Genomic DNA, 23889 nt, shown 5'->3' with positions numbered 1-23889 from the left:
TACCAGTAAATAGAAAGAAAATACTTATCTCGCATGTGAAATGACAGTAATTTATCTCTTCTATACCAGTGCAAAAGCAAGAAGTATATACATATCACTTTTGAGACATAAAAATAGAAAAACTGATATACAGTATTTGCAGCGTGGATGGATTACATTAATGGAAATGTAATAAACATCGTTGCTGTCATCATACCTGTAGGTCAACTCTGTTACTGAGGCATACTTTACTTTTTTTTTTTTTTTTTTAGAATGTTACAAAAACACAAAAGAGAATTCATTTCATAGATTGTGTAGTTAAAGGAATGTATATCACTGAGGAAAAACAATTAAATTAAAGCAACTGCCATAAAAGCAACGCAACATTTTAAGGCATATTATAATCAGTGGCACTCAATTTACAACTGATTCAATATCAAATGGGTCCATGGCTTATGTACCAAAAAACTTAATATAAGGCTATGAGCCTGTAATGGGCCAGTATGTCCAATTTTTAATCTTGTTTGAATAAAAAGCAAAAAAAAAAAAAAAGCTATTAGGACAAATGGGCATCAATTTCATTATAATGATTAAATGTGTCTTCAGTTAAGTTACAACAGTGATCTACAACAGTCCAGTTATTTACTTTAAAGGGGACCTATTATACAAAATTCACATTTACATGGTGTTTGAACCACCCTATAATGGTAAAAATCCATCCACTCCTTTTTTTTTTTTTTAATATTCCCCATAACTCATAAACAGTGTCTCAAAATGAGTCGTTCGCATGCTGGAGCAGCTACAATGATAAGAAGACTGTCTCGTCTTTGTAAGCTTTGTAAGTGTTTTGTTGTTGGCTGTAAGAATAAACATAAGCGTCTTCATGCACTCCCGGCCTCAGAGCCACTGAAGGCACAGCAGAGTAATTTTATTTTTGAAGGAAATGTTCCCCCAAAAATTGCTAAATTTGTATACGTTTGTCCGAATCATTTTACATCAGACTGCTTTGTGAACGAGGGTCAATACAAAGAAGGATTTGTTGAAAAGTTTATGCTCAAGCGTGGATCAATACCAACTGTTCGTGATCCAGATTCATATCCAGAAGACGTAAGTATTGCACTTTATATTTTGTGAATGTTTGCAAATCGCCTTTCCGAATGTGCTTGTTGGCACATTCTACGTAAGGCGGTATTATTGAATTACTGAAAACAAACTGGTGAAAAAGCACCACCATGAACACAAACAATTACAAGCAATAAAGGGATGTTTATTTATCATAATTGTTTTAACAAGGTCCTGTGAAATCCATGTGCAACAGCATGAAGGTCGATATATCAAAATCAGACATGAAAATGTCACTATGCACACAATATACATATATTTTACAAATAATTCAAGAGCATTAACACAGTTTACATTATTGGAACATTATTGGCTCATTTTTTTCCACCCTTTCATGCTCAAGAACATTGAAAGACTTCTCTAAGAATGTCCACCCTGATTTTAAAAGGTTTGTTCGGCATCTATGCATATCATGATTCAACAGCATGGAGGAAGATGAGGTGAATCCACACTGCAGCATTGTGAGCACTTAACTATAACGAAGTTATAAGGGTTTGAAGGTAAAAAGATGAGTAGAAATTACTAACAGAAGATTGTGAAGTAGTATAGAAAGTTTTTGGAGCAAGTTAGCAAGCAAGCAAATTAAGTTGGCACAAAAGGATTAATAATGCAATTTTAACAACTACTGAAAAGTACAGCTGAACAGTACAGAGACTCTGAATTCCATGAGTGCTTTTGGTTGAGATCACTGCGATACTAGAATTCAGTCCTGTGGTGAGGACACGTTCCCTGAATTCACTTAATGTTGTTCCATGTTGATGTACAAACTTTGTGTCCTCTCGCTCACTCTCTGTTGCTTGTTTGACTTTCAAGGCCCCAAACCTCCACAGGGCTTATGTTGACCATGGTGACGTACTGCAGTGTGCAGAGGGTGAGGTGAGCAGGTACTTCCTTAAAACTACATTTATTAAAAAAAAAAAAAAAAGAAAAAAAAAAAAAAGAGGAAGAAAAAAAAAAGGGGGGGGGAGAAAGAGGAAATTCAAGTGACTGTTACTCATCTCAGGATATTCAGTTACAAGAGAGCCAACCACATACAAAAGCAATTGAAATAGTTCAACACAACGAATGCTTCAAGTGGTTTCCCCAAACTCAACTTAAAATGCAACTTATAATGACTTCTCCAGTTTCAAAGTTATTCAACCCCTTCATGGCAAGCATCTTTAGTACTTAGTAGAGCGTCCTTTTGCTGTTATGACCTGCTGCAAACGAGATGCACAGCTTTTGGCTGCGTTCCTGAGGAATCTTAGCCTATTCCTCATGTGCAATGGCTTGCAGAAGAAATAGCCTCAATTCTTCGTAGTATGGGTTCCATAACATGTTGGACACATTCCTTTGAGATTCTGGTCCATGTTGACTTGATTGCATCAGGCAGTTCCTGCAGATTTTTTAGGTAATCTTACATGCTGTGAATCTCCCGTTCTAACACATTCCAAAGGTGTGTGGTAGAGAGAGAGAAAAAATATCTGCACTTACACTGGCTCTTACACCTTTACTCTGCGCGCTTTGCTTCTCTAGAACTCAATTAAAAATCTTGTATGCTAGCACTATTTGTGTTGTTCTCCACTTGATATATCACTTTGCTTGTATTTCCTCCTTTGTAAGTTGCTTTGGATAAAAGCGTCTGCTAAATGAATCAAATTTAAAATGTTCTGTTGGATTGAGATCCAGTGACTGGGAAGGCCACTGATGAACACTGAACTCATCGTCATGTTCGTGAAAGCAGTTTGAGACGACTTTTACTTTGTGACACGGAGCATTATCATGCTGGAAGTAGCCATTAGGAGAAGGGTAAATTGTAGCCATGAAGGGATACACATGGACAGCAACAATACTCAAATAAGCTGTGGCATTCAAGCAATAATTGATTGATATTAACAGGCCCAAAGTATTCTAAGAAAACATTCCCCACATCATTACACCACCTCCACCAGCCTGGACTGCTAACACAAGGAAGGTTGGGTCCATGGATTCATGCTGCTGGTGCCAAATTCTGACCTTACCTTCTGTGTGCCTCAGCAGAAATCGAGATTCATAAGACCAGGTTATGTTTTTCAAGTCTTCAGCTGTGTAGTTTTGGTGAGCCTGTGCCCCCTGCAGCCTCAGCTTTTGTTCTTGGCTGACAGAAATGGAACCTGAAGTGGTCTTCTGCTGTTGTAGCTCATCCACCTCCAGTTTCAACATGTTGTGCATTCTGAGATGCTTTTCTGTTCACCACAGTTGCAAATAGTGCAAGTTATCTGAGTGACTGTAGCCTTTCTGTTAGCTTGAACCAGTCTGGCCGTTCTCCGTTGAACTCTCTCAACAACGAAGTGTTACTGTCCGCAAAACTGCTGCTCACTGGATGCTTTTTTATTGCAGCGTTCTGAGTAAACTCTAGAAACTATTGTCTGTGACAATCCACAGGAGATCGGCAGATACAGAAATACTCAAACCAGCCAGTCTGGCACCAACGATCATATCATTTTTTTTTCCTCATTCTGATGGTTTATGTGAACGTTACCCAAAGTTGCTGGTCCGTATCTGCATGCTTTTATGCATTGCACTGCTGCCACATTATTGTTTGATTAGATCATAGAAAGAATGAGTAGGTGTACCGATGTTCCTAATAAAGTGCTCAGTGAGTGTAAAGTTGCATCTATTTAATACATTTTTAAAGGATAAAAATTTATTAAAAGCTCCACATGGTCAAAACGCATAAGGCCAAACACTAATTATGGTAAATGGGTATGAGTATGATTATGTGTGTGTTTGTGTGTGTGTGTGTGTGTTTGTTAGGGAATCATACGTCACACTTACGTTCTTGAGGAATTCTTCAGCAACTATTCGTGCCCTTGCATTGACTGACAGCTTCATCTCGCTGATTTCCTTATCAATTTCCTCCATAAAATGGATGACAAAATCCACCAACTTGTGCTTATACATCTGCTCTGTGTGAAAGTTAGTGATGAGGAAACTGATATCGTAGCCCTGGAATGAGAAACAACAGAAGGGGTTATAGTGCAAGTGATGATCAATTCTCCAATTTTTCTAATGTTCTAATAATTTTCTCCTATAAATTTAGTATAGCCTCCATTATACATATAAGCATAGAACATATAACCAACTTTTATTACCCAACAGCCATAACCCATGTTCACTGAACAGCACACAAAAACCAAACAACCCGTCTCTGTTGAGCATAAACGGAGTTGCCAGTTTATTAGGTACACCTACCTTGTAGTTATGCTCACTTGTGCCTGCAAAGTGAACTAAAATGGTTGGTGAACTAGAGAAAATTACCATAAATAAACTGGCAAGTCAGTGTATCCTAAAACTCAGAGTTTAAGTAAAAAAGGCACAGTAGATCAGTTCAGATATACATTTACATTTATTCATTTAGCAGACGCTTTTATCCAAAGCGACTAATAAATGAGGAAATACAAGCAAAGCGATACATCAAGCGGAGAACAATACAAGCAGTGCTACCATGCAAGATTTAAAAAGATTTAATTTATATATAAAAAGATATATGATCTGAGATTACTTCCAACAGTATGTTATTCTCCTCTCCTTATAATCTCTCACCTCCACTGCTTTTCTCCGCAGAATGAAGAAGTTCTCAGCTCTCATCATCATAAAGCGCATGAACTTGTGGCACAGAATCTTCTCAATCTCATCAGCCTAGAAATGACCAATCAGAGCACAGTCAACATTCACAATGTTTCAGCCTAAGAAACTCATGGGACATGGAACTGACATCTTTTGTACACTTTTCTGGCCACAAGCTTCAGAATCAGGTGGCAATCTCCATACTTCCGTGCATATGCCCTTCCATACACTGGTTTCCAGCAGGAAAATAAACTTTTGAGTACCTCATCACAATGAGCTTTCTGGACCAAGATATAAATACAGTCACTTGAGTTTAAAAAAAAATAATAAAAATCATGCAAAGTTTTTGTTTGAAGCAGTAATTGACGAGTAAATAAGAGAATTGTGCGTATTTGCAAATTGCTACTTAATCATTTCTAGCATGCACATCATTGAGGCCGTGTTTGAAGTGGTGATTGTTTTAGAGACTTCATTATTGTGGTATAAAATCTGCCATAAAATCATAGCCTTCTACAGATTAATGCTACTACTCCAAAATCAACTACAAACATAAGTCTCTGGGAATGTAAAACCGATGTACGATAGTTTAGTACCTGCTTTATTGCAATGCTGACGCGAACGGAGTTGATTGAACCTTCTATAAGGACCTTCTCTTTATCATTTCTGCTAATCACAACCGGCTGAAGCAACAATTCCTTACTGCTCCTGTTACATCACACACAATCACAAACACACAGCCAGTCAGTGGGGGTCAACAAAATACTACTGCTAGACACTGGGCAGATATAGCGCTATAAATATATGGTTCTAAAATAAAATTATGGAAAAAAAACAGAAAACTGTGCTATTTATGTTGAATAAAGAAAAGAAATACAGATGTGTATTACACATTAAGTTATTAATATACAAAATGCATAAAAGAAAAGCACTGAAGTACTCAAGCAGGCTTTGACAAAAAACACTAGGTTGAAAGCATACTTACCGGACTTCCACCTCAGGTTTGTTGTGGCGCTCGACCACCTGCGAGGAGAAGTTTTCCAGGCAGAGAGCTGCCTGCAGTGTTGCTCGTACTGCATTCAGGTATGGACGCAGAGTCGCTGTCTGCAGTGAAACACACAAACATGACAAGGGTGGAGGTAGCCGGCTATTACAACAGCGTTCAACCAGACTACATTCATTCCTAGCAAATATACAGCTCACTTATGGTGAGCCCACCAATTACACACCCAGAGAAGTCTGCTTACTATCACTTGTGCTCTTTTTTAAATCAGACACATTACACAGACCTGTACACAATTCCTGAAACACTGTACTCTTCCACAACCCTGCTAAATCCACACACATTTCACAACTTTAGCTCCAAGTTACATCCATATCCTTCAGTCATGTACACCAGAATGGTAACAAAACCTCAATCTGAAACATTCGATGCATAAAAGTCAAACCTGAAAGTACAACTTTGATTTAATTGCATGAAATAAGCTAACGCATGTAATGTGCAGCTGGATATTAGTCTTCAAAGAATGGCGTCAGTGCACAGATGTGGCACTGAAGCAAAGAATCACTTTGGAGACATTTTGCACACAGGGCACCACCTTGTGGGGAATCTCCATCTTTCTAAACAAGAGGCAGGTCAATACGGTCACTGAAAGTGTGTACCCTGGCACAGTGATGTAGTGGGTAACAGTCATCTCACTGCTCCTGGGTCCCAGTTCGAACCTGAGCTTGGCTTACTGTCTGTGTGGAGTTTGACATATTCTCCCAGTGTCCGCATCGGTTTCTTCCGGGTTCTCCGGTTTCTTCCCGCCTTCCAGAAACATGCCAGTAGATTGATTGGCTGCACTAAATTGCCCCTAGGTGTGAATGAGTGTGTGTGTGTGTGTGTGTGTGTGTGTGTGTGTGTGTGTGTGTGTAGGGGGTGCTCTGTGAGGGACTGGAAACACATCACAGGGTATTCCCACCTCATACCCAGTGTTCCTGATACAGTCACCGGCTTCACCATAAACCTGACCAGGATAAAGACTCTGAAGATGAATGAATGAAAATTGAGCACTTTAAGTGTATGTACCTAATACTTCACGGACAATTACTTTCAAATTCAACAAGAAAGAGGAAGCCCAACCTTCTCTCAAGGAACTACAGACATGCGTGTGACCAAATTTGGTCCTCGTATGATCCGGCACTGTGCAGGCTGGATCAACTACTTCAACACTCACGCGTAAAATCAAATAAGTCTATCCAAATGTCCCAGATATTACAATATAAATATCAATATCATAATACACTTTTCTAAGTATAATAAGGAATCAGGACTTTTATTGGAACTCACTTGAAAATCGTTTTGTACCGTTACGTGTTGATTAATTGTAAACGTTTGTTCTTTTCCTTTTTCACTTTTTTTAGCCAAAGAGCAACACTAAATATCATAAATAATTTACTGTGAAGTGAAAATGTCTTAAATAAACACGCCGATATATATATATATTTTGCCATATGACCCCTAACCCCTAGCAATACTCCAATGAACAACTAGTTTAGCAGAATACTGGACCTACTGCAGTTCACTATCTCACACCATGAAGCATCAGCTAATAACACATTAACACTAATGGTGTAACCTGCTATATGCAAGTTACTTATAACGGGTTTGTGATGCAGCATGTACGCTAACGCAGAAAAATATAGCTGATGACGTCAGCAGACAGTCTTACACATCTGCTAGTCATCTCCTGAATGTTCTTGCTGGGGTAATCTCCATAGAAAAGCTGACACTGGGTGGGGATGGTTTTGCTAGGCAGCTAACCGCTAATGTTATGACCACATGAATGTAAAAAATATATATATGCACACTGACAAAAGCAATTAATGTTGTTTTTTGTTAAAAGTAAATAATTTGTTGCAATGTGGTTTTCTTACCATTTCTCTTTATGCGGCTCTTGTCTGAAAGCGGAAATGCTACAAACAGCGAACCACTTCCGTGTTCCTTGTCGTTCCCTGGGCGATACCACTAACAGAGTTTAGCACGGGGGTGTCCAGGAAGACGACAGAAGTAATATGAAACAAGGTCAAGTCAAACTATTTATAAATACCTCACTTATTTTAAATATAAAATAATTATTAAAAAATAGATTAAATGGATAACAATATGTGCGTACAAAATAATGTATAAAATAAATATGCAATATGTGTTAATTCAGCATTCAGTTCTTCAACTGATCTAATCACCGATCTAATCTGATCTAGATCTAATCAGCTAATCAGCTGATCTAATCAGCTACAACTTTAAAACCACTAACAGGTGACGTGAATAACATTGATGAGCTCATTACAGTGGCACTTGGCAAGGGGTGGGATATATTAGGCAGCAAGTGAACAGTCAGTTCTCGAAGTTGATGTGTTGGAAGCAGGAAAAATGGGCAAGGGTATGGATCTGAGACAAATCGTGATGGCTAGATGACTGGGTCAGAGCATCTCCAAAAAGGCAGGTCTTGTGGAGTGTTCCCAGTATGCAGTGGTTAATAGCTATCAAAAGTGTTCCAATGAAGGACGACTGGTGACCGATTGAATGGCGCCCACGGTTCATTGATGCATGTGGGGAGTGAAGGCTATCTGTCTGGTCTGATCCCACAAAAGAGTTACTGCAGCTCTTTTCAGCACAAATTGCTGAAAAAGTTAATGATGACTATGACAGAAAGGTGTCAGAACACATAGTGCGTCGTAGGTTGCTGCTTATGGGGCTGTGTAGCTGCAGACAGGTCAGAGTACCCATGCTGACCCCTGTGCACCACCAAAAGCACCTACAATGGGCAAGTGAGCATCAGAACTGGACCATGGAGCAATGGTAGAAGGTGGCCTGGTCTGATGAATCATGTTTTCTTTTACATCATATGGACACCCGGGTGCGTGTGCATCACTTACCTGAGGAAAAAATGGCACCAGGATGCATTATGGGAAGAAGGCATGCCAGCAGATGCAGTGTGATTCTCTGGGCAATATTCTGCTGGGAAACTTTGGCTCCTGGCATTCATGTGGATGTTACTTTGACACGTACGACCTACCAAAACATTATTACAGACCAAGTACACCCCTTCATGGCAACGGTATTCCCTAATGGCAGTGGCCTCTTTCAGCAGGGTAGTGCGCCCTGCCACACTGCAAAAATTGTTCAGGAATGGTTTGAGGAACATCACAAAGGGTTTAAAGTGTTGACTCGGCCTCCATATTCCCCAGATCTTAATTCGGTTGAGCATCTGTGGGATGTGCTGAACAAACAAGTCCAATCCATGGAGGCCCCACCTCGCAACTTACAGGACTTAAAGTCCTATGTGTTTTGGTAGGACAAGGGGACATACACAATACTAGGCAGGTGGTTTTAATGTTATGGGTGGTTTTAATGTTATGGTTGGTCTCATGCTTAGGCTCATATTTTACATTTTTTCAGTTTTTTTGTTTATTATTTTTTCTTTCTCCATTGCTCTGCACAACCCAGTACCATTCTGCACAGAATGTACCATTTGCATCATAATGCAATAATGCAATTCTTACTTATCAATGATTGTATCAGTATACAAATACCCATATCACATTTTACCACATCATACTTTTAATACCATACACATTTTACCACATCATACTATTAATGTAAATGTTTCTGCATCTCTGTTCCCCCATGTTTATTATACCTTTTAAGTATTAGTTTTGTTTTTTACTCCCTTGCCTATTTCGGGTACATCATTGTATACATGTAAAAAGTGCAGGCAAAATAAAACCAGTTCTGGTGTAAAGGTTAAACATATGAAAATGTATATAACATGTATATTAAATTTGGATTTTTTTTTTTTTTTGCATCCATATGAATGACAAGGACATAAAGACATCATCATTCTATAGTTTTTGTAGTTCTCAGCAGAAATACATATGCTTATCTACAAAATGTGAATCATCACGGCCTTAAAATGACACCAAACAAACGCAATTTTTTTCTTTTATCATTTTATTTTAAAAGAAGCCATAAGTAGTTATTTTAGCTAACCAGTAGAAAAGAAATAATAACAAAGAGCAGACGTTACAAAAGTGATTGTTTCCTTCTTTGTACAGTTATTTACATGTTAAACACTGTGCATATCCTTCTTAATGAACTGCGATCAGAAAGCGTGCCGTTTACCCGCAGTGCAATGCTTAATGCACAAAGGCATGCAGAATACAAACGTTTTAAGCCTTCTTAACAGTCTTTTTGGTCTGTTTAGCTTTCTTGGGCTTGCTCGCCTTCTTGGCAGAGACGGCTGGACTTTTATCCGCTTTCTTGGGTTTGGAGGTTTTCTCTGCGGGTGGAGTCTCCTTCTTCCCGCCGCTGACCCTTTTCTTCTTCTTGGCTGCTTTTTTGGCTGGCTTTTTGGTCGGTTTCGCAGTCTTTCTCGGCTTTACAGAGCTCTTCTTGGTGCTGGGGATGAACTTCTTTTTGTTGAGCTTGAAGGAGCCGTTGGCGCCCAGACCCTTCACCTGCACGAGCGTGTCGTTCTGCAGCAGCGCGCGGATGGAGTAGCGGAGGTACACGCGCCCGTGCTGCTGGTCAAACCAGTTCACTTTCTTCGCCTCGTTATAGATCTTAAAAAGAGACGAGCCGTTTCTCTCTCCCAGCGTTTGGATGGCATTGATCACCAGCTGGCTGTACTTTCCGGGCCCTTTCCCTTTCTTCTTTTTGTTCTTTTTTTCTGCAGAGGCAGGCTTTGCTTTACTGGCGGGTCCCTTCTTTTTGGCCGCTGGTTGTGCTGGTTGTGCTGGTGCTGCTGCTGCTGCTTCTGGTGCAGTTTCCTCAGCCTGAGCAGACATGGTTCAACTTTAAGTTCCGAAGCGCCTTGAGATGCTACTGAACCCCGCTCCGAGACTTTGGTGTCAATGAGGCTGATCTGTATTTATCAACGACGCGCGGACGTGATTGAGAACAACAACACTTCCAGCAGGTGCATGGCTCGAGTTGTGTTTTTTGCTGTTAGTTTGAGATCCATTATCTCGCACCCTCTCGCTCGATCCGCATCCGAGTCGTTCAGCACTGGAAGTGCAAACAACGGCGTGTTCAGTACTATGCGGAAAACCCAAATGAGCTGCGACACTCGGACAAATGCGGGTAAACACAAGCTATCACCCCGCACGTAGCACGCTACAGCGGGTAGGGGAGGCGAGTTAGAGCACGAGTTATGATGAAACTGTACACAGACGCGCAGTGTTGTGGACATGTGACCAACGTTAAATGTCTAAAGTACCGGAAAAGAGGTTAGTTTGAACTAGTTCGCTAAAGATGTCCAAAATATAGTTGGTTTAATTTCTCTAAACAAGCACATAAAACGCCGTCACGTGGTTGAGCTTTGGCAACCTTTCTGTTTTTAGCTTCCTGTGGGGTTTCAAAATCGTGGGCGGATCTACAAGAGGCCTAGAGCGGGGTGTCTCGATGTTCCTTACGCACCCAGGCGCCCAGCAGCTGCTAAATACCTCGTAATATGCTGCACATTTGCACACACCGTTATGCTGTTTATTCAGTTTTGTTAGCCAGATGAAATCTTGGAAGTCGCACGTTAGGTCCGAGTGCTTGGGCGCTTCATAATAGGAAAGGTTCCTGAGATAGACTCTCAATCTACTGCCACTGTGACTAGGATAAAGAGGTTACTGAAGATGAAGGAATGAATAATGTTACAAATAATATAAACATACTATTAAGCACAAAACAAAGTTTGATATGTCTGAAACAGCTGGTCCTGGTGGCCAGGACTCATGAACACATTCCTCAGCACATACATTAAGGTGATTGGTGATGGTAGGAAAAATAAATAATGGAATAATAAAGAATAAATTCAAACAATTTAGCTGGGGCAGTGTAGCGTTTTTGGGAGGTGAGGACACTGGAGAACCCAGTGGACATGGGGAGAACAAGTGCAGGTCCAAAGCAGCAAACATCAAGTATCCCACATGCCCCAAAAACAGACTGTGGAAAGTACCTCTGAAACCACATAGCCAGGACTGAGAGGCTAAGAAGAAATCCCCCCCCCCCCCCCCATCAGAACCTTGAACTCCTGATCACTACTCTAGCTCCAAACACTGATGCATGCACATACATCACCTGTAGATAGCATATTTGTACATGCACTGGACACTGAAATAATTACATTAAAAAGGTATATCCATACATACCTTTTCAGATGTGTATTAGTTGTTTGCGTGTCATCCTCCCCTACCCCATAACCGTATACCTTACGTATACTAATAGTATATTGTCTGTATAATCTATTTATCATTTTGTAACTTCAGAGTTGTCACTTTTCATTTCACTGCACCTTTGTACAAGCTACTGTACAAATGCAAGTGTGACAAATAAAGCTTTGAATCTTGAATGGAGAACATGCAAAACTGCACAAAGTAAGCCAAGATCAGGATTGAACTTGGGACTGTGGTTGGAGAAACACTGTGCCACCATGCACGCCACCCCCGACCCCTACTTTTTAATATAAATTACTTGAATTGTACTAGAACCACCTGTCTCTCATGTTGAATGTTCATTGGTTTTTCCCATGGTAATGGATGACAAAGGAATTTTACGTGTGTGCAACCCTGATATCTCTGATATATTGTGTTCCAACACAAACAGGACATGATCAAAGTTAACATCAGAGTTCCTGGGGACTGAGAACAAAGGAAAATTTTCTCAAGAATGACAATTTGTTTGCATTTATTTAAAAATGAAATCATTTTGGCATATACTGTATATACATACATACTGTGTGTGTGTGTGTGTGTGTGTGTGTGTGTGTTGAAGTAAAAGTTTAAAAGAGAAAAAAGTGTGCAAATCTGTTTTCATTTAACAGAGCTTGTTAGTGTCTGTGTACACAAGTGTTAGCAGGTGCAGCTTTGTGCCGATGAGTTGGAGCTGTCATTTCTGTCCAACTTAATCTGATCTGGAAATTCATTATAAAGCTCAACTTCTGTTTCCTAGAGGGAGAGAGAGAGAAATCGTGACATGCATAGTTAAATGTACCTGGACAAATGAGTCAGTGAGCACCAGAATATAATAAAATGGCATCCTACTAACCTGTTTTAGAGCATTTCGTGCAATGGTTTGAAATGCCTGTTCAACACTGATGGCCTCTTTTGCACTGGTCTCAAAGTATGGCATGTTGTTTTTACTCTGACACCATGCCTGTGCTCGCTTTGTTGCCACCTGAAAGGCATGCATGGAACAGGCATATTAGAATAACAGTTACTCAATCAACTAAGTATTCCTGATAACAAGAATATTGCCACCAGGCCCAGCTACACTAAACATTCTCTTACAAATTTTAAAATTTGTTTACATTTAAACCAATTATTTCATAATGAGATGGTATTATCCAGTGTTGTGTGGTGTTTGGTAAAGAGGACTTTTTTCCTTTTGACTTGGATACACATTAGGGCAAATTATGCTAGGTGTACAGTGAATTATTTTGAAAACGTTTGTCTTTGGACCCTGTTTAGACAAGTGAGCCCTTTGTGGTTTTCACAAAGACCTTTTTAATATCACAAACACTTCCTATTGGGCCTATGTGTTACTTGCCTGCCTGTTTTCCAAGTCGATCTTGTTGCCTAGGACCAGGAAAGGGAAGTTGTCTGGGTCACGAGGACTGGCCTGAATCAAAAACTCATCTCTCCAGGAGTCCAGGGTCTTAAAAGTGGTTGGAGCAGTAACATCGAACACCAGCACACAGCAGTCAGCACCCCGATAAAATGCCACCCCCAGTGACTGAAACCTTTCCTGTCCAGCTGTGTCCCAAATCTGACCGAGACAAAAACTGTATTGGGTCGAGCAGAATTTATGATACATATTTACACACAGTCTGACAGAGGAAACATGAGCAGATTCCATTTTGTGCTTTGAAGGAGTAATGCAGCAATTCATTTTTATATGACATGGTATGGCCAAAAGTATGTGTACACCTGACCATCATTCCCATTTGTGCTTGTTGAACATCCCATTCCAGATTTAGTGCCCCATTATGTTATAATAACCCCCAATCTTCTTGGAAGGCTTTCCACTAGATTTTGGAGCATATCTGTGGGGATTTGCCCATTCAGTCACAAGAGCATTAGTGAGGTCAGGCACTCAGCAGACATCAATCGGCATTGCAGTTCATCCCAAAGGGGTTGAGGTCAGGCCACTTGATTTCTTCCACACCAACCTTGGAAAACCATGTGTTTATTGATCTTGTTTTGTGCACAGAGACAGGGTCATGCTGGAACAGGTTTGGGTTCAGCATCTTAGTTCTAGTGAAGAGAAATCTTAAAGACATTCTATAAAATTGTGTGCTTCCAAAATTGTGGCAACAGATTGGGGAAGGCTCACATATGGGTGTGATGGTCAGGCGTTCACATACGTTTGACCACATTCTGGTCACATGGCCATGTGGAACGAGTTCACATGTCTAGTAGTTTTAGCTACAGAATCATCAGAATATTGCAATCTGGTTAGGTATGTCTGGAAGCAAAATAATGTCTTATACTGGATTTAAAATACGTCACAGCATTGTGTCTTTAAAATGTATTAAATTTTGTTTGAATTAGTTCAAAGTCAGTGATTTATGGACTACAGTATCAGTCAAATGGCTTCTTCCTCTTAAAGTTGGCATTTCTTGGCCACATTTAGTGACAAAAGGTACCAGATCTCTAGCTTGCAACATTACATGTCTAGTATGCAAGGCAGTGGCAGTTGTTATAATCATGTTATAATCACGAAACTGATTTTGCCACTTATCCAAGATTATAATCAAAATTCTAATAGTTACAAGCCCATTATCTAACTCTGATACTACCACACAATGAAAGTGATTATGGATGACTGAAATGAGATGAGAAAATCATATGCCATATGGGTACGTCCTATCTATATCTACTGATATTAGGCAGTGATATTAATTGTCATGGAAATGTTTTACTTATAAATGTAGTGTTAGTCGAATGAGAGTGTATTTCTAACAGAATACCTGCAAAGTAACAAGTCTGTCTTCAACCATCACCTCCTTTGTAAGAAAGTCAGCTCCTATTGTAGCTTTGTACTGATTACTGAATTTCTTGTTAACATACTGGTTCATTAAAGATGTCTTTCCAACACTGCAGTGAAAGAGAGAGAGAAAAAAAGAGAACTGAAAGAGGAAACTGGAATTTCCAGCATTTTCAGTGCAATACATGAGCCTCTTATCTTGCACCAGACCTGAAGTTATGAAAATTTAATTTTATATAGTTTTCTCGATAATAGCATATCAGAAAAATGACAAATATCTTTGTGACAAGAATATCTCTCTTTATGTCTCACTCACTCACTCTCTCTCTCTCTCTCACACACACACACACTTACCCAGAATCCCCAAGTATGATGACTTTTAGAAGAACTTTCTTCCTGGATGCCATACTACCTGGAGGACAGATCAAAAACAAGGCTGATTTAATGCTACACCAACACCTTATTTTAAGAGGACCTTAGAGATGAATGTTCTGAAGCTTATTGCAGAATAAGCAACCCGTATGTGTTAACATACAGAGGGTGAGATCCACTTGTTTCTCACATTGTAACACCAGCACACAGCCTGGAGTACGTTTACAAAACAAACACATACACGTTTCTGTATCCAGAGATATCTACTGGGTCCAAACCTGATACGTCTGGTCTTGTCTCCTCTTCAAGAGCAGCCTACTTTCCCTAAAGTGGCTCTAAAGTGACTATTAAACTACTGGGATGATGTCCAGCTGCAAAACACTGTGCACTTGTCTCGCTCGTGTCAAATACAAAGCTGCAAAATGAGTCTGTCTTATTTGTATTCGTTATTTGTATTCGTTATTTGTATTCGTATCGTAATTCTTGTACGCTCTCCTTTCTTCTCTCACTTCCTCCTGGAGTCCCCGTGACAACACCGGTGACGTGCACGCGCATACTTTTGGGGCGGGTACCAAAAACTATTAAATCCAGCCAATCGAGGAGCTCAACCACTACTGGACCAGAAGTCTAGGGGGTGGAGCTGGATCTGACGTGATTTCTCCAAACCCCAATCAAAAAGACTCTCTACGTGTTGGTTCTGCAGCGAAATGTACGTGATATATCCTGGCCTTACCTATCGCGCATGCGCACTTCACTTTTGCGCGCCTATAAATTCAAGGATTTTTAATATTTTAACGGTGATAATAAGATGCCTATATTACCTTATATTATACACCTATACTTGTATACCTATACTTACATGATGGAATCCTTTCACACTTGGACAGTTCACACTGTCAAAGTATCCTATGTGTAGTTTTATACTGGAAGCGGAAGTCACAGTAGTATAGGAAATAGAAGAATACCTGTAGTATTGTTAGACTTTTAAGTGCGGTTGATAAAGTAGGACAAGTGGTAGAAACCGTGTTAACGCGTCATTGTAAACTCGTTTGACTTATAGTCTTGATATACGGTATAAGTTTATGGTATACCTCACTGCTAAGCAATTCAAACAACAGGCGAAACTGGTGATAATATAGCCATATTCCTTCTTAAGTGAAAGCTCGTAGTTTCAGAAATACAGACCTCTCTCTTTATAGTTTCTTATCAACAAGCTTAAGCATATGAAGTTACAGTGTTGACAAAGCATCACAGGAAAGAAAAGAGCTGTTGTTAATCCTGCTGGGGGGAAAAAATGAAACCATCACAACTTCTAATGGTTTCCACTACAAATACCATTACAAACCATCAGCTAACCATTAAAATCATTACCATTACTAGTCTTTAATGGTATCCACTAGACATAACATGCCACCAGTAGAAGGCAACAAATTACCAGTAGAGACTCACAGGGACCATTACAGTTTCCATTAAAACCAATACAATTCCCATTAAAGTCATTACAAATTCTATTAAGGTTTCTACTTTTTTCCACATGGTAGTTATGCCAGGGAAATTATATGGTAGTTATACCAGGGAGTGTCCATATTGTTAGTGTCCATTACATTAACAATAATGACCACTGATACAACGATCACAAGATGGCGCCAGTTACTGAGCTGAGCAACACAGAATCATACGCCTACAGTGTCCTACCTCAAGCAGGATGTCAACGTGCATCTATGGGTGTTTAGTAGTTCTTATGTTTTATGATTTAGTTTTTTGTTTAGAGACTTCCACTCTAATATTTTGGAGCCTTATAGACTTTTACAACAGTGTGGAGTGAACAACACACTTACAGCCAATCATTCCTTCTTGTCTGTCTGCCCATCAACCCCCCAACTCATCCCACCTACACACATATCCACAGACAAGAGTAAACACACCTCTCTAAACCAGTCAAGGACAGGTTTAGCACCTTTTTCTTATACAGAAAGGTCAGAGATCAGAGTGTAACAGAGGTCACACTATTGAGAAAGTGTGCATGTGTGCGTTTGTTAATATAAGCATAAAAGAGTACCAAGAGGAATTCCACAAGTCTTTCAGCTTTTATGGCCTTTAACAAGTTCAACAAACAGTACACAAATCACAAAAAGAACAAAAGCCTAATGGTGAAGTATGGATATATTCATTTGGAAGTATGTGGGGTATTCAGGTTTTGCATAAGACAGTATATGAAACTTAATTAATTTCTGTGATCAGTCAGTGTGTGTGTGTGTGTGTGTGTGTGTGTGTGTGTGTGCGCGTGCGTGTGTAGGTGGGTGGGTGGGTGGTTGGATGTTGGGGGGTAGGGAGCATCGGTGCATGTCAGAGAGCAAAGAAACTGTGTTATCTAGGAATCTAAGCCAAGAACCTTATAAACATAGAGAGAGAGAGAGAGAGAGAGAGAGAGAGAGAGAGAGAGAGAGGAAGGAAAGCAACAGAGGGAGGGATAGAGGGTTGGAAGAGGAGATCAAATAAGAAGAGAAAGACAGCAGAAGTTTCAGAAAGATGAGAGAGTGGAAGTGAGTGTGTTGGCATGGTAAAGACTTACACATGTAAAGAGGCATAGAAAAGACACAATATAATCTGATGCAGACCTAATTGGCACAGATTTGAAGGGAAAAAACCCAAACAATATTTATTCGAAACACTGAGGTGCTAAGAAGGTCCTAGGTGGAGGAATAAAGGAGACAACAGTTTGTCCTGAAGATTGGTGAGAGAAAACAGGGGTCATCGGACAGTTGCGTGCAGTCACTTGTTGTTACACCTCTCGCTTTCCCATGAGTGTCCTTAGCAGTGTGTGCGTTGTGCACTGGCTTTTGCTGGGTGTGTGTGTGATGTGTCTGTGTGTACTGTGTCAGATGGACAGTTTGGTGGCTGGGCCACCCAACAGAAGGTGTGACGGGGGCTGCAGTGCAACAGCATCTCCCCCAAAAACACACCTCACACACAGGAAGGACACGCTGCCCAGAAAAACACAGGAGCCTCTCCAAAGAAACACACAGGTGAGTTTTCCTGAGTATTTTTAAGTGTGTGTTTAGGTGCGTTGTACTTCTGTGCTTTCAGTGTGAAAAGCTGTATTCATTTTTCTGTTTATCTGTTTAAATGAAGGAAAGAGCAAAGAGCAGCACTTGCGTTTTGTTTATATATGAAAGTTCTGTATCATCAATTTGTTTGAGTGTTTTCAGTTTTTATAGTACTGCAAAACTAGCCAACTGTAATTATATCTCAGAGAAATTGCATTAAATTACTAATCAGCATGAAATGAATGAATATTCATTATCATTATGTATTATAATGTGACTGTTTTTTATTATTATGTGTATTATATTAGTTTGTGGCTTTTATATTGATTTTTTAAGACATATACCTGGAGGAATTAGAAAACTCTCAAGTGCTTGCTGCCAACTGTATTTTTTGTGTGTGTCATCCATCCATCCATCCATGCATCAATTAATTAATTAATTCATTCATTCATTCATTCATTCATTCAGTAACCAGTTTATCCTGGACAGGTTAGAGAGAGGTTAGAGACCGGTCAGGTCAGTCCAGAGCCAGTCCATGGCACACAAAACTGGAAAAAAAGAAAAAAAAACATAATATAATTTGTGTGTGTGTGTGTTGTTTAGTCATCTTCCATGTCGGAACATCTGATGCAGCTACAGCGGTGTATGAAACAGCATGAACCAGCCTCAGGCAATCGAAGAGATGGATCCAATTCCATGACAGCCATTTTGGCTCTAATGACAGCGGTGCTTACCGAGTGTGACCTGCACTGCCACAGTCAGAGACTGAGAGACATGGCTGGCAGGCTAGGTATGTGGCTCATAGTCTCATAAAGCTTACATTTACTGCTTTGAGAACCTCTTACGTGAATGCGTTTCTCTCAGCAGTCTCAAGTAATTCCACTCTACCCCACTAACGCGCGCACACATACACACACACACACACACACAGTAAACAGAAGCTGATAGTTGTTGTACTCTTAGGAATGTGACTCTTCTGCAAGAACTAACACTTAAACAACCTCTATTCAACCACTGAGCAACCTTTAGGCAATCTTTATATAACCTTGGCACAACCTCATAAATAGTGTGGGCTGTAAATCAAATAGCTTTAGACCAACCTGTCTGACTGTGTGTCTGTCAGAGAGGGCAGCAGTGGGGAAAAATGGAGAAAAAGACTTGCTGCTGTTGATGAAGAGCATCACGCAATCTGGCCCACCACCAACACAAAGTGCTTTAACTGGTACACACACATGCACACGCACACACACACACACACACACACACACACATCAATATTAAATTACAGTGCCCTCTGAAAGTATTGGAACAGCAAGGCCAATTCTATTGTTTTTGCCCAGGGCACACCTGTTCCAATATTTTTGATCATTTGAAAAAACGGGTGTGTTCAAACAAAAGGTGCCATGTTCTAAGTTGTTTAAGTAAATATGAGGAAATGAAAGCTGAAATTCTGATCTATTGTCTCATATTCATCTTTTGATCTCAAACCTAAATGTCTTAAAACAACAGAATTGGCCTTGCTGTTCCGATAATTTTGGCAGTGGCTGTAGCTGTTATTGTCCTTTAAGTGTATGTTTTATGCGTCTCTGTGTCTGGTAGTGTCTCCATCTGCAGGACTTTATCCGCAGAATTGCTACGAAATCTTTCAGTTTGGGATAAAAGAGAATGGAATTTACACCATCCAGCCAGACCCTCAAAAACCAGCCCTGGAGGTGCTTCAGCACACCACTGCAATGCACACAGCCCAGCCCTGCAACTGACACATTAGGCTATAAAAATAGGATGAGATGCATGCACATATACTGTATATACACACACTTATTGGTAACTGAAGTCTTTTCCTTCATTTCAGGCTGTGTGTGATATGGAGTCTGCAGGAGGTGGATGGACAGTGTTTCAGCGCCGATTTGATGGGCAAGTGGACTTTAATCGGACTTGGCGGGAGTACCGAGATGGCTTTGGTTCTTCACAAAAGGAGCACTGGTTAGGGAATGCAGTTCTACATGCTCTTACAGCCAGTGGGCAACACACACTCCGTATCACTCTCCAAGACTGGCATCAGCAAACCCGACATGCCATCTACAACAGCTTTAAAGTGGCATCAGAGAACCAGAGGTGCAGAGTTTCTCACACACACAAACACACATACAGAGGGTGAGAAATAGACAATGATGTAACTCAATACTGTACACGCTATACAGGAACATTATACACACATATGCACTCTATATAAAACCAATCACAAACACTAAAATTGTCTATGAATTTTTTTTATGATTTCATTATCTTCTAGTCTGTCTAATTCTAATTTTCTTTATATACAGTGGTGCATAAATATGACCTAAAACATCATCAGATTTTCCTAAAAGTAGATAAAGTACTTTTTAGATAAAGTCCTAAAAGTAGATAAAGAGAACCCAATTAAACAGATGAGACAAAAATATTATACTCGGTCATTTATATATTGCAGAAACTGATCGAATATTACATATCTTTGAGTGGCAAAAGTATGTGAACCTTTACTGTCAGTATCTGGTGTGACTCCCTTGTGTAGCAATAACTGCAACTAAATGTTTCTGGTAACTGTTGATCAGTCCTGCACATCGACTTGGAGGAATTTTTGCCCGTTCCTCAGTACAGAACAGCTTCGACTCTGGGATGTTGGTGGGTTTCCTCAATGAACTGCTTGCTTCAGGTCCTTCCACAACATTACTATTGAATTTGACTTGGCCATTCCAAAATATTAACTTTATTTTTCTTTAACCGTTTTTGGTCTTGCTGCATGGCCCCCTTTCTCTTAAGATTCAGATGTCCCGACATTTTCCTTTAGAATTTGCTGGTATAATTCAGAACTCATTGTTCTATCAATGATGGCAAGTCGTCCTGGCCCAGATGCGGCAAAACAGGTCCAAACCACAATAATCCTACCACCATGTTTCACAGACTGGATAAGGTTCTTATGCTGAAATGCAATGTTTTATTTTCTCCAAACATAATGCTTCTCATTTAAACCAAAAGTTTTATTTTGGTCTCATCCGTCCACAAAACATTTTTCCAATAGCCTTCTGGCTTGTTCACAAGATCTTTAGCAAACTGCAGATGGTCAGCAATGTTCTTTTTGGGGAGCAATGGCTTTCTCTTTACAATCCTGCCATGCACTGAACATCATTGTTGTACAGTGTTCTCAATGTGAGAGAGGCCTTTAGTTGCTTAGAAGTTACCCATGGTTCCTTTGTGACCTTGTGTACTATTACACATCTTGCTCTTGGAGTTATGTACACAACCTCATTACACACAATCTGTCTGACTGGAGTGGTGGAGTCCAAATTATTTAGAGATGGTTTTGTAACTGTTTTTTTTTTTTTTTTAATCTCAGGTATATATACATATATATATATATATATATATATATATATATATATATATATATATATATATATATTTCCTCAACCCCGATTCCAATAAAGAGTCATTTGAAAATTCAATTCACCCTGTACCATATTGAAAACACATTATTAACACATTATTTAATGTTTTACGTTGTGAGTTTAATTTATTTTTAAAAATATACACTCATTTTAAATCTAATGACTGCAACACACTCCAAAAAGTTGGGACAGTCGACTGTTTACCACTGTGTAACATCACATTTTCTTTTAATAACGCATATTAAGCATTTGGGCTCTGAACACACCAGTTGGTTAAGTTTAACAAGTGGAATTTTCCCCCATTTATCCATTATGCATTTCTTCAGCTGTGCAACTGTATGGGGCCTTTGTTGCCTTATTTTGGCTGCAAGACTGCAGCACCCATACTCTCTGCTTACACAACCATGCGCTTGTAATCTGGGCAGAATGTGGTTTGGTGTTGTCCTCCTGGAAAATACAGGGACGTCCCTGGAAAAAGACGACATCTGGATGGCAGCATATGTTACTCCAAAATGTGAACATATCTTTCTGCATTAATGGTGCCCTCGCAGATGTGCAAGTTACACATGCCATGGGCATTGACACACACCCATAGCATGACAGAGGCTGGCTTTTGGATCTTACGCTGAGAACACGATGGCTGTTTTGTCCAAAAACTATTTGAAGTGTTGACTCACAGGACCACAAAACATGATTCCACTGTTCTGCTGTCCATCTCAGATGAGACCGAGCCCAGAGAACTTGGCAGCGCTTCTGGACAGTGTTGATGTATGGCTTCTGCTTTGCATAGTAAAGCCTTAACCTGCATCTGTGGATGCAGCGGCGAATGGTGTAGACTGACAAAGGTTTACCAAAATATTCCCGAGCCCAGGTCAGGATATCCATTACAGACTCATGACGGTTTTTAAGGCAGTGATCTCTGAGGGATCGGAGATCACGTCCATTCAGAAGTGGTTTTCGGCCTCGCCCTTTACTCCCCGAGATTTGATCGTATTCCTTGAATCTTTTAATTATATTGTGCACTGTAGAAGGTGAAATGCCCAAAATCCTACCGATTTGTCTTTGGGGAATGTTGTTCTCAAAGTGTTGGATTATTCGCCGACACATCTGTTGTGCGAATGATTGGCGAGCCTCGACCCATCCTTGTTCTTGAAGGACTAGGCCTTTTTTTTAGGCTCCTTATATACTATGATTAGATAATTGCCTCAACTGTTTCACATCACCTTCTTTTTTCAACTTGTGACATCGCTATAAGTCCTAAATTGCCCCTGTCCCAACTTTTTTGGAATGTGTTGCATGCATAAATTTCAAAATAAATGTTTCCCTTCCAAAAACTATGCAGCTGATTAGGTAAAACATCAAATACCTTCTCTTTATACGTTTTTTTGTTTAAGTCAAGGTACATTTACAAATCACTCCTCTTTATTTGTATTAGCATTTTCCATACTGTCCCAACTTTTTCGGAATTGGAGTTGTATGTTAAATGATAAAAGAGAATGAGTTGAAAAATGGTAGAGTATTTTTATTTTTTTTTTGCATTACAAGAAACACACATATTAAACATATGTTAATGGATCCAGCGCACTCAGGACCACAAATGCAATTTTCATATAAGAAATTAAGTTCGTGTAAACCTACAAAATATCTCACTCTTCCTGCTCTTTTTATCTGTTAGGTTTCGTCTGACTGCGCAAAATTACCAAGGAAATGCTGGTAATGCCCTCAGCTATAGTAAGCACTACAACCATGATGGCAGAGCTTTCAGCACATATGATCATGATCATGATCGCTATGCAGCTGGCAACTGTGCTCAGTACTACGGTGCAGGCTGGTGGTTCGACTCCTGTTTCGCTGCCAATTTGAATGGACGTTACTATAGCGGCCGCTACACTGGCATCACAGATGGCATTTACTGGGGCACCTGGTTCATCCTCACTGACTCTCGAACTGGGGAGAGGTACTCATTTAAAAGTGTGGAGATGAAAACACGACCCAGACAGCCCTGAAATAATCATCCTCTTTACACACTCATACAACATACACAAATTATGCAATGTTACTTTCAGTATTTATACAAAAGAAATATTTATACATTAAAACAAAAGTGTATGGTACCAATGCTACTTTCAGTATTTATACAAAAAAATATTTATACATTAAAACAATAGTGTATGGTACCAGTTACAATATCATATTTAACAGTAGGGTCAGTGTTTTTTATGTCAGTACACTTTATGTAATATTTAGCTAAAAGTTAGCCCCATGTTCTGGCAGCCCAGATCTCTGTGGCATCCCAGGGTCTGTAAATGGGAGAATGGATGTGGATAACCAACAT

The 23889-nt window shown here is 39.8% G+C and overlaps 4 protein-coding genes across 4 annotated transcripts; 1 reads left to right on the top strand and 3 right to left on the bottom strand.

Annotated features, from left to right (window-relative positions):
- Positions 1-1230: 1230 nt before the first annotated feature.
- Positions 1231-7696, bottom strand: arpc4 (actin related protein 2/3 complex, subunit 4). The gene is made up of 6 exons (XM_053636342.1): positions 7606-7696; positions 5672-5790; positions 5283-5394; positions 4666-4761; positions 3898-4068; positions 1231-1999 (listed from the first exon to the last, which is right to left on the bottom strand). The coding sequence occupies exons 1-6, from the start codon at positions 7606-7608 to the stop codon at positions 1994-1996; spliced, it is 507 nt and encodes a 168-aa protein (XP_053492317.1). The 5' UTR covers positions 7609-7696; the 3' UTR covers positions 1231-1993.
- Positions 7697-9116: 1420 nt separating this feature from the next.
- Positions 9117-10770, bottom strand: LOC128614750 (histone H1.10). Its single transcript, XM_053636340.1, has one exon. The coding sequence runs from the start codon at positions 10516-10518 to the stop codon at positions 9901-9903; it is 618 nt and encodes a 205-aa protein (XP_053492315.1). The 5' UTR covers positions 10519-10770; the 3' UTR covers positions 9117-9900.
- Positions 10771-12461: 1691 nt separating this feature from the next.
- On the bottom strand, positions 12462-15617 carry LOC128614749 (ras-related protein Rab-7a). The gene is made up of 6 exons (XM_053636339.1): positions 15358-15617; positions 15062-15119; positions 14691-14817; positions 13268-13486; positions 12767-12895; positions 12462-12666 (listed from the first exon to the last, which is right to left on the bottom strand). Exons 2-6 carry the CDS (start codon positions 15112-15114, stop codon positions 12571-12573), a joined length of 624 nt encoding a protein of 207 aa, XP_053492314.1. The 5' UTR covers positions 15115-15119; positions 15358-15617; the 3' UTR covers positions 12462-12570.
- Positions 15618-18459: 2842 nt separating this feature from the next.
- Positions 18460-23653, top strand: si:ch211-157b11.8 (fibroleukin). Its single transcript, XM_053636521.1, has 5 exons — positions 18460-18916; positions 19250-19348; positions 19726-19838; positions 19979-20241; positions 23230-23653. Exons 1-5 carry the CDS (start codon positions 18739-18741, stop codon positions 23558-23560), a joined length of 984 nt encoding a protein of 327 aa, XP_053492496.1. The 5' UTR covers positions 18460-18738; the 3' UTR covers positions 23561-23653.
- Positions 23654-23889: the final 236 nt, after the last annotated feature.

This window comes from Ictalurus furcatus, chromosome 11 (genome assembly GCF_023375685.1).
Source record: "Ictalurus furcatus strain D&B chromosome 11, Billie_1.0, whole genome shotgun sequence".
Taxonomy (NCBI): Eukaryota; Metazoa; Chordata; class Actinopteri; order Siluriformes; family Ictaluridae; genus Ictalurus; species Ictalurus furcatus.
Note: the sequence above shows the minus strand (reverse complement) of the source record. Positions and strands in the feature narration are given on the sequence as shown.

Excerpts from the sequence above, each read along its gene's own strand:
- LOC128614749 (XM_053636339.1), bottom strand. The coding sequence starts at position 15,114 with ATGGCATCCAGGAAGAAAGTTCTTCTAAAAGTCATCATACTTGGGGAT. Across the intron at positions 13,487-14,690 it reads ACAGACTTGTTACTTTGCAG|ATTTGGGACACAGCTGGACA; the intron begins GTATTCTGTTAG and ends TGTCTCGGTCAG. Across the intron at positions 12,667-12,766 it reads CACGAAATGCTCTAAAACAG|GAAACAGAAGTTGAGCTTTA; the intron begins GTTAGTAGGATG and ends CTCTCCCTCTAG.
- si:ch211-157b11.8 (XM_053636521.1), top strand. The coding sequence starts at position 18,739 with ATGTCGGAACATCTGATGCAGCTACAGCGGTGTATGAAACAGCATGAA. Across the intron at positions 19,349-19,725 it reads AACACAAAGTGCTTTAACTG|TGTCTCCATCTGCAGGACTT; the intron begins GTACACACACAT and ends TGTGTCTGGTAG. Across the intron at positions 20,242-23,229 it reads GTGGCATCAGAGAACCAGAG|GTTTCGTCTGACTGCGCAAA; the intron begins GTGCAGAGTTTC and ends TTTATCTGTTAG.
- LOC128614750 (XM_053636340.1), bottom strand. The coding sequence starts at position 10,518 with ATGTCTGCTCAGGCTGAGGAAACTGCACCAGAAGCAGCAGCAGCAGCA.
- arpc4 (XM_053636342.1), bottom strand. Across the intron at positions 5,395-5,671 it reads AAACCTGAGGTGGAAGTCCG|GAGCAGTAAGGAATTGTTGC; the intron begins GTAAGTATGCTT and ends GTGATGTAACAG. Across the intron at positions 4,069-4,665 it reads TGCGGAGAAAAGCAGTGGAG|GGCTACGATATCAGTTTCCT; the intron begins GTGAGAGATTAT and ends TTCTCATTCCAG.